A 12,659-nucleotide genomic window follows, 5' to 3' on the forward strand; every position below is an offset into this window, starting at 1 on the left:
GACTAGAATGAGACGAAGCGAGTGTTCTAGTTCAAATTCTACACGGGCTGGCAGCTCCGTTAGCAGGCTCGGACGTAGATCCGGATGGCTAGTCTTACCTGACAGCTTGTCCGGCTCTGATGAAGCCTCATGTTCCAGAAGATGATCGGTTCGTGCCTAAATGCCAGACGGTCCACATGGCTTCACCCAAAACGTCCAAGGCATACCTTTTCGGCGAGATTCATACAGGGGTCTACCTGCATGCGGCATTGAAGAAAGGCACTTCGCTAACGCCTGCAGCCATGGCAAAAGCACACGGGATTTCGAATCTGCAAGCACGAGGATTACTCGGATGAAGCGCTCTGGACTTTGAAAGACGATGGCGAAAAAGGCGCCGAAGGATCAGTTTTCGGTCCCCAAGAAGATAGGGAACACCGTCATGGTGGTTCACTAGCGATCTGTCCCGACATGCCCTAGTGGGATTCGCGGAGACTGTAGCCAGGCCTCCCCAGCCACAGCACGTTGAGCGGTGGAATCGCCGTGCACGGTAAGCCACAGCCACATCAATTGCCGTGTGGCTTCCGATTTGTTGGTAGACCGTGAACCTACGTAATGCTCACACTGATGTCACTATGAACAAGATTCTTCGTACATCTTCTTGGATAAGTACACTAAGCGTTGAGTTAACACTACCTCATTCAGGACAGTGTTCCGAGAATTGTTCTGCGCGCGTCGCCGGAGAACATCCCTGACCTTGCGGCGCCCGTCATCAGGCGTGGCACCGCTTGCAAAAACGTGGTTCCCCACGTTGCAGCGCGTGCCCGCGCCCGTCGCGGAAGCCCCACAGGCAAGGCCAATGTATCGCTAGTCTGTCCTTCTGTTGATTTCGAGCTTGGCGTCGACAGCGGCTCGGCCAGTCAAATGCAGCATGAAGAGCAATGCGAAGCCGAGGTGACCAGAAACCAGGTCAAGGCGGGTGGAAATTTACTGCCAACTGCCGAACCGCTCGTCTAGACCGCGCCGCGGCCCCTCGCCACCTGAAACTGACAGCTGCCGGATAGCAAGCCCGGATAGGTGCCTTACGAGGCTTTTGACGGGCGTCTCAAGAACGGTGCTATGTTTCTGATACACGGCAGGGTACATTGCGGTATCCGCAAGAGCGAGCACCAATCTCAATGGTCTGTAGCATCTGTTGAGCGTGTCGATCAGGACGTGCATACCAGAGGCCCGCAAAATGCTTCTACGGTACGATTTGTGTCTGCAAGTCGGAGTTTTGATCTTTTTATATCCTGTGCGCCGTTGCACATGTCGCGTGGAGCGGAAGGTATGGAATGTGACACCCGACGTCTGCTCAAGTATCGATTCGATGCTGTCCCCTCCGGCTGCATAGTTGTGTTTCGACGAGGCCCGTACGTACGCTGAGTAGTAAACAGAGGTGAAAAGATCTACAGTTGTGATCGCTCGTTGATCATCTATGATTGCGCGGCCCCCTGGCGGGTCGGTAGCTTCCGTCCAAGGAAGGCAGCCGATGGGGTTTTGAGAAAACGGACTGGGATGACAGGAAGAGTAGCGTGCTGTGAGCCGCTCATCTGCGAGAATGGACCGAATGTGTCTTGGCGGACCCGAAGTTGAGTTCTGCAACCCGAGTTTGACGTGCGATCGGCCCTCCGATAAGACGCCGTTGGAGGCAGGCTAAAATTTCGCCGGTGATCTTTCGCCTGGCGGTTTCCAACCACGGCGATCAGCACATGTCAGTCCCGAATAGGATGTCATGCAGAAAATCTCTTAGACGCTTGGAGAAAGGGAGAAGCTTGTCTCTGGCGGGCGGATGGAGATCTGCGAAATTCGGAGTCGCGTTGGGGTAGAGTGGCGATGTGATAACGCGTCGTCCTGTTCGCGGCAGTTTCTCCAGGTCGGCGAGGAGGGCGAGAACAGTATGTATCGACAGCAAAACCGTTGAAGGATGCACGTTGATGTTCCTGCAATATCCGCTACGCTCTTCATGGTGGGTGCGCGTGGTGTCGTCGGAATGCGCCAAGTTCTTCGCGCCTTCCATGCCTCCCGCCGACTACGAAGGCGGTGTTTACTTCCGATACTCGAGGCAGGCGCACTGGAGCGTGTAACACCACCTGGGCACTGGACCTTCGCTCACGTGCCGTAGCCATCGTCGACATCTCACTTGAGCAGTCGATTCACGTTGGGTCTCGATGTTGTGGCCCTCGAGGCCAGCCATGTCTCACACCAGCGTCCCCATTATGTCCTTGTACGATGCTCCGAGATTGCCGCATACCTAGATCCGACAACCTTAACTGCACCTCTAGCCAACACTTGAGATAATGCTTTTTCTTGTAGCGCAGCGCGCGGCGCAGATAAAAGCACCCTGGTATTCTCCGGGACTATGCGTGGAGGAGATAGGCAAGCTTTAGAGCGAATTATTCTCCGACTCGATGTCACGCATCCGCCTGGTCGCAATGTATCGTGTATATTCCTACCCCGACTTAGGAACCACGATGCAACGACTCTCTCAATGAGAGTTCTCGTCACAACCTGAGAAAGAGCATGTGCACTGGACAACACGCTACCCCACGCAGTAGACTAGCGCGACTTACAGCCTCGGTACATCACGTATGCATTGATACAACTTCGGATGGCTGGGCACCGTTAGCACCGAGGTCGTTACATGAGCAGTCGTGAATCACGACTAATTAACACTCCTACATAGTAACGTATTATTGGTGTGCAAATAACGTTCTATTGTCGCCATATACATAATACTCAATACATACAATCATCATGGCATCCGCGGAACAAGATGTGCAGCTGCACGACTTCACCAACATCTTTACCTTGAAAGGCAAAGTCGCAGTCGTGAGCGGCGGATCTCGAGGATTAGGTCTCCATGCAGCATCAGGGTAAATGAATCCATCTGCTTCCATCCATCATTCCAGCGCACCTGCCTAACACAAGACCAGCCTGATGCAAGCTGGCTGCTCCAAGATCTTCATCACCTCCCGTAAAGCTTCAGCCTGCGATGCCGCCGTCGCAGCCCTAAATGCGCTCCCCAATAAATCGCCTGGTGCAGTAGCTATTTCCATTCCCGCGGATAGCTCCAAGGTCTCCGAGATCGACCGACTTGTGCAGGAAGTCAGCAAGCATACCGATCACGTGGACATTCTCTTTGCCAATGCAGGAGCGACCTGGGGCAGCAAGTTTGAAGAGGCGGACGAGAAGAACGCATGGGATAAGGTTATGGACTTGAATGTCAAGGGTGTATTTTTCACAATCCAAAAGTGGGTGTTTCCTTTCCGGTTTTATCTAACAATAGCGCTAATATGAGCACATAGACTCACACCCCTCCTCACAAAGTCCGCAACAGTTCAAGACCCCTCGCGCGTCATTGTAACAGGCAGTGTAGCAGGAATCGGCGTGGGATCTCTCGGTGAGACAGGCTCTTGGTCGTACTCCGCATCCAAGGCCGCAGTCCTGCATCTTGCGCGCAACCTTGCTGTTGAACTAGGGCCCAGACACATTCTTGTCAACGGAATCGCGCCTGGATTCTTCATGAGCAAGATGGCGGGTGTACTGATGGAGAAAGCTGGTGGTGAGGAGGCGTTGGGAAAGACTAACCCGAATGGAAGGGTAGGAAAGCCAGAGGACATCGCAGCTGCGGTTGTGTATTTGAGCAGTCGGGCTGGCGGACATGTCAACGGAGACACAATTGTGCTCGATGGCGGCAAGATCCACGGAAGTAACAAGTTGTAGAATTTAGGGAAGACTAGGCCTCGCCCTCAGGAATACGCATCCCATGCATTCCCCTATATCCACTCTTCTCCGGCTTCTTCCAACCCTTCAACACCTCCCCTTTGACTTCTTCCTTGATCTCATACACTTCCACCCGAATAGGTCGGCATGTGCTCTTCATCCCCTCATCATCATCTCCCTCTTTCTTCTCTTTTCCCTCTTCCGCCTGCGTCCAGCCCCAACGGCTCAGATCGCCACCCGGACACGTACTGAGCGCACATAACAAGTCCAACTCGGCGAAGAAGGTAAGAAAGCTATCCTTGGTCGCAGGACTAGCTTCCATGAAGTAGCGGCCTTGGGAATCTAGACCCGTGACCTGGAACACGTTGAGTACGTCGTGAACATCGAATTCCGTCAGACCATATGGCAAGATGGAACGGACGAGGTTGGAGTGGCAGTGGTAATCGTAGGACGAGGATGTTAGCATGTCTGATACTGCGTCAAAAGTTAGCATAGCTCTCACACACTTTCGATTGAGTAGAATGATGTCCAGAAAGAGTACAAGGAGAAAAAATCGAGAACACAACCCATCCCAAGCCAAACATCAGGCCCACACATTCAAACATACCATAAGGATCACACCTCGTCCCCAACAAATCATTACACCGTCCACCCCACCTCGTAACCCCACCCCTCTCATCCCTGCTGCTCTCCCTCCCCTTCCCCATGCCCTTCCCCTCGGAATCCCTAATCTCACATCCATCCTCCACAAGCCCACACATCGGCCTCATAAACGGGAGGCAACTCCACAGCCTATCCCCCTGCACCACATGACTCCCCTGCAACTGCCTCGTCCTAGATGCCCAGAAGCGCTCTCGGGGATCATGCTGGTTCCACACGTTTAAATCGCCGACTTGGGGCCCTTCGGGCGTGGAGAGACGGAATAGTGCGCCTGCGGGAACGGTCCAGGCTTTTCCGCTGCGGGGTGGGATGGTGAAGTCCTGGGTCTTTATTAGGGAGGTGGAGGGGAGGTCGCGGAGAGTAGTGTAGAGGGCGGTTGGGGGGTGGAGGGGGGAGTCGGCGGATGTGGGGAAGTAGGCTGGGGCTGGGGGGATGCTGTTCCGGTCGTTTTCTGCCATGGTGGTTGTCCTTGTTGGTAGAGAGAATGCGCTGGGGGTGGGCAGGGTTATGATCGTGATCTTGTATGGATATGGTGACACGGATCGGAGTTGTAGATAGAGTTTGGGCCGGTATGTCATCCATATGTCGGGCATTACTTCACACCAACCGGTATCCACATCTACGGGTCCATGAGCCGGCGATAAGCGTTGTGTAGGATGCATGTGCCGATGTCGGATACGCCCTGGGCATGGCAAGAACAAGAGCGATTGCTGTGGGAGCTGTGCCGATGAAAACGTCTGGTAGGCAAGCGGACAAGAACACAGAACGCGGATATTGTAAGGTTCTACATGTGTGATTTGAGTACAGCTATTGATACCTTGTTTAACTATTCTCATTCCGTTTAGACAGCACTTTTAAACTCCAATGCCCCGGCCTTTTACATCCCAAATGCTGTATGCGATATGTGTGAACGGAGAAACTGAACTGTGAAGCGTTGATAAGACTTCATGCCGCTACACCCCCGCACTCTTGACGTCCGCCTGACTGCCGTTAACGGCAGCCTCCAGCTTATCCACTATTGTGCTTCCATTTTGTTTGCCGTTTCGCGTAGGACTTGAGTCTGGGCTGGGGATCTCGAGGGTGTTCGATCGCTTGGGGCGGAAAGGAATGGGTGTGGTAGGTCTCGACGATAGGAACTGTGATGTGTTAGCCAAAGTGCTGTTTATTATCATGAGCGAAGACCTACTGAAGAAGCTGCGCTCAACATAGCGATGAGAGACGCTTGAACCACGTCCTGGTGAATACCAACACCCCAGACCTTCTGACTGCTCTGCGCGGCTGTGCAACCAATGTAGGTCGCGGCCTTTGCGTCTTTGCTTGTACCAATTGTGTGCTCGTTGTAGTCTACAACGTCCAGGTCGATACCCAGACTCCTCAGTGCATCGGCCAGCGATGACAGCGCACCAGTGCCCGAGCCCTGGATCTTGTGTTCCTGGCCATCAATCTCAATGACACCGTTGAAGATACGGCGCAGGTTGCGGCTGCTGACTGTTCGGCCGTCTTGCGGTGGCAGAGGTGTCTCTGATCGGTCGGCCTTGATTTCGTAATCGACAAGGGAGAAGCGAGGGTTGCGCTTGAGGTGGTAGGCTTCTTCGAAGAGGTTCGTGATCTCGGTTGGCAGGAGTTCGCGGCCGAGCATGTCGGTCTCCTTCTGCACAATCTTGGAGAAGGCGATTTGCAGACCACGAGGCAGGTCGAGTTCGAGCTGGCGCTGGATGATCCAGGCGATTCCTCCCTTTCCACTTTGTGAGTTGACGCGGATGATGGCTTCGTACGTGCGGCCGATATCTTGGGGGTCGAGGGGAAGGTATGGGATCTGCCACCGGCTCTCGTTGTCCGCGCCGTTCTTCTTGCGCATCTGGAATCCCTTCTTGATTGCGTCTTGATGTGAGCCGCTGAAGGCGCATACAACAAGCTGGCCTCCGTATGGCGCGCGCGGATGTATCGGGATCTTGTTGCAGCTCTCCACCATATCGATGATTGACTTCAGGTCAGAGAAGTCGATCTTTGGATGTATGCCCTGGGTGTACAGGTTGAGGCCCAGGGTGACGAGGTCGACGTTTCCTGTGCGCTCTCCGTTGCCGAACAGCGTGCCTTCTACTCGGTCTGCACCCGCCATTTGTGCCAGTTCTGCCGCCGCTACTGCGCATCCTCGGTCGTTGTGTGGGTGTAGAGAGACGCAGATCTTCTCCCTCTCGGAGATGTTCTTGCAGAAGTACTCGATCTGATCGGCGTAGACGTTGGGTGTCGACATTTCCACGGTGGCTGGCAGGTTGAAGATCAGCGGGTTCTCTACACTTGGTTCCCACGCTGCCTTGACAGCCTCGCAGACCTTGATGACGAACTCTGGGGACGAATCTGAGAAAGTCTCGGGCGAGAACTCGTATGCCCACTCTGTGCCGGCTTGCGCAGGGTCGTCCTTGGTTATCGAGCGCGCGTACTTTGTGCATTCGACTGCGAGGGCGATTGTCTCGTCGTCGTTCATGTTGAAGACGATCTGCTGGAAACACGGGCTGGTCGCGAGGTACAGATGGAGGATGGCCTTGCGCGCGCCCTTGAGGGAGTCGACGGTGCGGCGGATGAGCTCTTTCCGGCATGGCGAGAGGACCTGGATCCAGACATCGTCAGGTACTATGCCGGGTGTTTGGATGAGGCGTTGTGTGAAGTCGAAGTCGGTTTGCGACGCGGAGGGGAAGGAGACTTCGATTTCCTTGTAGCCGAGCTTGACTAGCATGTTGAAGTAGTCCCATTTTTGCGCGCCATCCTGCGGTCCGTGTCAGATGTTGGTTCGCAGCGGCTTTTGGGTGGATTGGCACTTACCATGGGATCTACTAGACTTTGGTTGCCGTCTCTCAGGTCGGTCGACAGCCAGCGTGGTGGCTTCTCGATTGTCTTGTTAGGCCATGTCCTGTCCGGCAGGTTCAATGGCTTGAAGGGATGGTACTTCTTCCAGGGCTCCTTGAGCATAGGCATCTTGGTGTGATCAATGCAGCAGGTATCTTGAGGCGCTACTTTGAGAACAGTCTCTTGATGGCCCAGCGACAACAATGGGGGGCCAAAAATGTATCTCGGGCGGATTCGAGCAATGTAAACACACTTGGGATATGGAAAGACGTAGGAAATGTGCGCACAGGCAGGCTATTAGTACAGCGCGAGGTATGATTCACAGCAAAAGAAAACTTTGGTCGGTGATACTAAGCCCTTGAGCCGGCCACTGGGAATGGCATATGACGATGCGGGGCGCAGAATTCGCTTGCGCGCGCCCTGTGCATTCAATTGCGGGGTCCGACTTCGGGCTGCCTGAGCTCTACCAAACCGACAAATCATGCTACGCGGATTTGATTGTGTACGGACCTCCGAGGCTTCACGCGGAAACCCAAAGCATGATGACCGAGGTGTGCATAGCTATACGGACGTGTATACAGCCGCAAACATGTTGTTTGTACGCCATTCAGCCTGTGACTGAAAGCGGGTATTCCAGGTACACGATCCCAACATTTTAGCGCCACTAATGCGATGGAGCGGATTCCAACGTTGCCCGCAACAAGTAGACTGTCATTAACCTACACCACAACAGTCTGTGTTCACCGTTGAAGCCCTCCACACAACCGGGAACCCGCCGGTTTGTGGCTAGCTAAACGCTCCCAGCCCAGCTAGAAGATTGGCACCCGCAAACCACAGCACTCCACTTCACTGCCCTTGACCCCAACAGTACGTCCAAAGTACAGACTACCAAACTCCTGCACAAAGGCGCGATCAGCCTCTGACCATGTATCCAGTCCCATTCGCGACAGGTCGTCTCTGTCAACAATCAACGCATCGCTGTCATTATCGTCATCGTCTCCTCTTTCGCCTTGTGTATCCGCCTCGATGATTTGCGACAGCGTTCGTATGAGCAGTGAAGACTGTCGATGGAAGTACGCAATTATTGCTGTCTCCAGCGACTGTGAGTAGGCGGAGAGGTCGCCAATCAGCTCGCGATCCGTCTCCCGCTCCGCTGTCGTGTATGCATCTCTCTCGCCAGCCGAAGCCCACCACATGTAGCCCATATATGCAAGCCTTGACCACGTTGTTGGTTCTACCACCGTGTCGTCGTATGCTTCGTTGAAGTCGTCGTCGGCGCGTTTGGTATCGACCTCGTCGCGCGACAGCAGGGGAGCAGTGTCGTCGTTCTCGTCGTCCGTATACGGCTCGGGCGATGTTTCCGATCTCGTACGCTGCTTGAAAAGCTCCTTGTGCAAAAGCTTGTAGCGCGCAACGTCCCGCTGGCTAGCCTTGATCAAACTGCCATCGCTCGTTCGTATCCGTGGCCAGCGGCGTTCTTGTGGGGGCGCATCGTAAGTGGGTGGTAGTTCGACGATGATGTCGTAGAGCTGCGTCTTTGTGACAATGATTTCGTCCGTTGTGCACGCCGCCCAGCCCTCTGATGGCTCGAGGCCCGATGTGTGTCCGCCGTGTCTTGGCCTGCGAAGGTCGTCGAGGAGAGGTATGTCGTGTACGCCGACGGAGAAGAGGGTGGGCAGGCGGAGGAGGTTTTCCGTCTCTGGAGGCAAACGTTCGGTGTCGCGAGGCGATATGCTAGACAGGACAGACAGATTGTAGACTGGCATGTTAGCTGTAAGATAGCCAATGATAAGATCTTAGGCGTACCGAACTCGCAAGCAGTCCTGACCGGCGGCACGCCCACGAAGAGGATCCGTTTCCTCAGCAGGGCCGCTTGTAGCAGCCGGAAGACCAATGGCCCGAATACGTCGAGGAAGCGTTGTATAGATAAGGCCGGGTGGTAGTCCGGCAGGCTCTCCTCGTCTTTGATGACAGCGCTCACGGTGGAGATGGCGCGCGCTCTGCTGTGACCTTTCGCCTCTCCGGCATCTGAGGTGGTGTCGCCTTTGCCATGTCTCGAGACCTGTTCCTGCCAGAACTCGTCCAGCGGCGTCACAGCTTCCGGGTCGTCCGCCAGAGCCGCAGCCAATTTCTCCAAGCGGCCGGCCAGTAGCCAACTCCTTCCTAGTCTCCCGAATCTGCCTTCCTTCTGGATTAGAATCCCCACGGAAACGAACGTGGCATTGCGATCCTCTGCGCTCGCGTCGCCCTTTGCGAAGGCGCTGAGCCCGGCATAGCCATCGTGGGTAAAGTAGACGAGGTCATTCTGCACTGAGTGCAGACCTGAGGGTAGCGATTTGTATTCAACGGCGTTGTCGAGGGTAATATCCGGTGTCGTTGTGCGCTTCCAGGCGATTGTATAGCTGTGAATGATCAGCGCATAGCTCCCTAAGGTACTCCGGCTGTCCAGCGTCGCATGACGTACCCAACTTTCTTATCGAACTTGATGAGGAAGAGCGCTTCAACGCGGGGCGCGTCCTCGCTGTGAGAATCTACATTGGTTGCGCTCGATTCAGTCGAGGCCGACATATTGGATGGGAATTGGTCGAAGGTAGACTGCTGCTGCTGCTGCGCAGGCGGCAGTCAGTGATGCGCCGCGTCCCAGGAACGCTTCGCTTACTCTTGCCCGTCGCCCCTTCTCCGGCCATACTCGTCACTGCACATGGGAAACATCTTTTCGATACCCACCTACCGTCGGTTGATATTCCTTACTCTATCGTACAGTTGCTGCAATTGCTCCACGTCGTTCATGAGAATCTCCTGTTGCATTCAACTATAGTGCTATCCGCCATTGCATTACTCATTGCGCCGGCACCAACAGCTTCCTTCGCTCAACAAGTTGGATGTGCGTTACGGAATTTGTAGCCGGCGACAAGAGCGGCTATATGAAAAGCCTGGCCAACTACAGCGCAGACATGATGAATCTGGTGAGAATGGCCCCAAATATCAAATGAGCCTGGGCTCAGTCTCTCTGGAAACCTACCGACGAAACATGAGACCCCAAGCAAAAGAACCAGCCCTTCTGCAAGATACCATTGAGCTCCTGTCTCAACACACGCACGACTCCATCCAAGCTTGCCGACGCCATGGAATATTGAGAGCATTGCTGTAAGGGCGAGCGCACTGAAAATACTGCCACGAAGCGTTCTCATCTTGTTTCCACCGCCGCCACTATTGAACAGCATTGCAGCAGCAGCGATAGCGGCGCCGCCATTGAGACACCAATATACTTGTTGAGCTACTGGATCACAACGAACGGCATAATAGTTGGCTGATGATCCACCGCCCATAGCTAAGAGACAGATGCCGAAGATGTCGAAACGGCCCCAGAGACGGTGAATGTTGTAGGAATGACTCCGAAGTGTGTGGAACGTTGCGCTGAGCCCAAAGCAGAGAGCTGCTGCGCTTAGAGAAATACCCAAAGCGAATTTGTCGCCTGTGCTCAGGTCAAGCTTGGTCGAGATAGCAAGTGTGTGTAACCCGATGCCAGTCCCAACGAATGCGGTGCTCCCAAGAAGGTGGGTCCAGATATTCATCGTTTCCATATGAAGGCAACGCCAGAGCCGAAACGATCGTTTGTACGAATGAGTCGGCATTGGATGTCCAGTGATGATGAAGTCGTTATCATGAAGCCATGTCGGAATGTCGTCTTTGGTTCCGATTGTAGGCCAATGTGGCTGGGCATCTTTCTTGCCGTGGAGTGTTGGGCAGGCGTTGGAAGCCAGTGAAGTGGTATTGGGTGAGCGTACTGCGTCCTTGGCCATATTGGTAGCTTCAATGTGTCGCGACTCCAGCGCTGGAGTTGTTGTCCAAACAGTTATATCGTTATCAAGATACAGACGCCATTGTAGTGTCGAATACAGGCAACAGTTGTGTAAGAAGAATATGTGGAGTCAAACACCTGAATTGCTTGGGCCTGATGTGTCTAATTAGCGTTTGCACCTACCACTCGTTGCTAGATATGTGAAGGGCGTTCGTTGACTCAGTTGAACTCCAACGTATCTCGGTGTGCAGTATCATCGCGACGCAGCCTCCCAGGGCTACAATTCCTCGCTAATCCAAGGCTTCTGTGGTCATATATGTAGGTAAGATGCCACGATCTCTGATGTCGACTTGGTCAGTATCAGGTATGCTAACAATGCTGTAGCTACCGGGCAGTCCTACGCATGCAGCTATGATGTCACCGGTTTCGTGAACAGCCATTGCGGGCATTCCCTAACGATCCTTCTGCCAACATTTGTACAAACGGAGAAATTGCGTCCCTTTGTCTGGGGAGAGCTTACGCTCTCTCCGCGTGATTGCGTGGGAAAAGGTTGCACGATAGTGGAGATTTCTTTGAGTCAGACAAATACCAGTCGGACTGTATGGCGTTCGACGTGGCTATGCTGATTCTCATTAGGAACATATCCTTGGAGCTCTAAGCGTATAACTTGCGAAGCCGCATATTTTCCCTTAAAATCTGACGTCCACAATGCGTGGAAGTCTTGTCGAACGTATGCCTTCAAGATGCTTCTGGTGCCAACCTGAGCATATCGCAAGCCGTGCTCACTAATCAACAAACACTGTTCGAAAGGCCCTGCTGAACAAGGCCTCATAGTGATTATGATACCAAAGAGATATCCATGGGCTGTTCAAAAGTCGTTAGATATCGAGTCTTGCCCGTATGGCGACTGTGAGTTATGGAAGTGTCACAATTGCCGTTGATGGTGCGTGCGTGAGTTGCGCGGGCAGTGGGTACGAGAAGGTGCAGTCGGCCCTTTCCTCGGCCAGACCCACCAGACTGGATAATCACGAAGCCATCAGTCTGCAATGAACTCGATTGAGACGACTATACATAGAAATTGCGTCGAATCCAATGCATGGAGTCAGCGTTTGCATAAGGTCTGACGTCATGTGGCTAACGTACCTGCCACGCACAGAGTGCACTGGCCATGTCGCTGCATCCGCCGACCACTCGAGACATCCAAAGTTGGTTGCTTCATCACTTATAGCACATTGGCCTGTCCGCCAATAAGGAGCAGACCGCACCTTTAGCTTGTACTTTGATCCAAGCTCTCGCACTCCCGGCCGTTAGGAATGTCATCGTCTTCTCTCAGAGATATCGCGCCGCGTCCACAAGACTTGGCTGCAGCCGCCGCTGTTAGTAGAGCAACTCCTACCAGTCGCAGGCCGTCACGCGTGACAGTCGCATGTCTGCCCTGCCGTGGCCGACGCACCAAGGTCTTTCACCGAATTCTTTGCTAGTAGCGACAGCAATTCCGTGAAGTCGAAGCTGACACACGACAGTGTGACGGTGGCAGACCGACATGTCGCTCTTGCTCGGAGAGAAATTCACAATGCGGATACGACCCACCCCTCGTTCAGGCGCAAAAAAG

The 12,659-nt window shown here is 53.9% G+C and overlaps 4 protein-coding genes across 4 annotated transcripts; 1 reads left to right on the plus strand and 3 right to left on the minus strand.

Moving 5' to 3' along the window:
• Positions 1 to 2,772: 2,772 nt before the first annotated feature.
• J4E90_000917 (uncharacterized protein) lies at positions 2,773 to 3,741 on the plus strand (the record flags this gene model as incomplete). The annotated part of the gene is made up of 3 exons (XM_051430510.1): positions 2,773 to 2,891; positions 2,952 to 3,269; positions 3,324 to 3,741. The coding sequence occupies 3 exons, from the start codon at positions 2,773 to 2,775 to the stop codon at positions 3,739 to 3,741; spliced, it is 855 nt and encodes a 284-aa protein (XP_051295997.1).
• A 13-nt stretch (positions 3,742 to 3,754) lies between these two features.
• J4E90_000918 (uncharacterized protein) lies at positions 3,755 to 4,859 on the minus strand (the record flags this gene model as incomplete). Its single annotated transcript, XM_051430511.1, has 2 exons — positions 3,755 to 4,215; positions 4,349 to 4,859. 2 exons carry the CDS (start codon positions 4,857 to 4,859, stop codon positions 3,755 to 3,757), a joined length of 972 nt encoding a protein of 323 aa, XP_051295998.1.
• A 495-nt stretch (positions 4,860 to 5,354) lies between these two features.
• Positions 5,355 to 7,374, minus strand: J4E90_000919 (uncharacterized protein; the record flags this gene model as incomplete). Its single annotated transcript, XM_051430512.1, has 3 exons — positions 5,355 to 5,537; positions 5,588 to 7,165; positions 7,222 to 7,374. 3 exons carry the CDS (start codon positions 7,372 to 7,374, stop codon positions 5,355 to 5,357), a joined length of 1,914 nt encoding a protein of 637 aa, XP_051295999.1.
• A 680-nt stretch (positions 7,375 to 8,054) lies between these two features.
• J4E90_000920 (uncharacterized protein) lies at positions 8,055 to 9,813 on the minus strand (the record flags this gene model as incomplete). The annotated part of the gene is made up of 3 exons (XM_051430513.1): positions 8,055 to 9,004; positions 9,052 to 9,647; positions 9,710 to 9,813. 3 exons carry the CDS (start codon positions 9,811 to 9,813, stop codon positions 8,055 to 8,057), a joined length of 1,650 nt encoding a protein of 549 aa, XP_051296000.1.
• Positions 9,814 to 12,659: the final 2,846 nt, after the last annotated feature.

Source organism: Alternaria incomplexa (assembly GCF_024043165.1).
Source record: "Alternaria incomplexa strain BMP 0042 chromosome Unknown scaffold_1, whole genome shotgun sequence".
NCBI lineage: Eukaryota > Fungi > Ascomycota > Dothideomycetes > Pleosporales > Pleosporaceae > Alternaria > Alternaria incomplexa.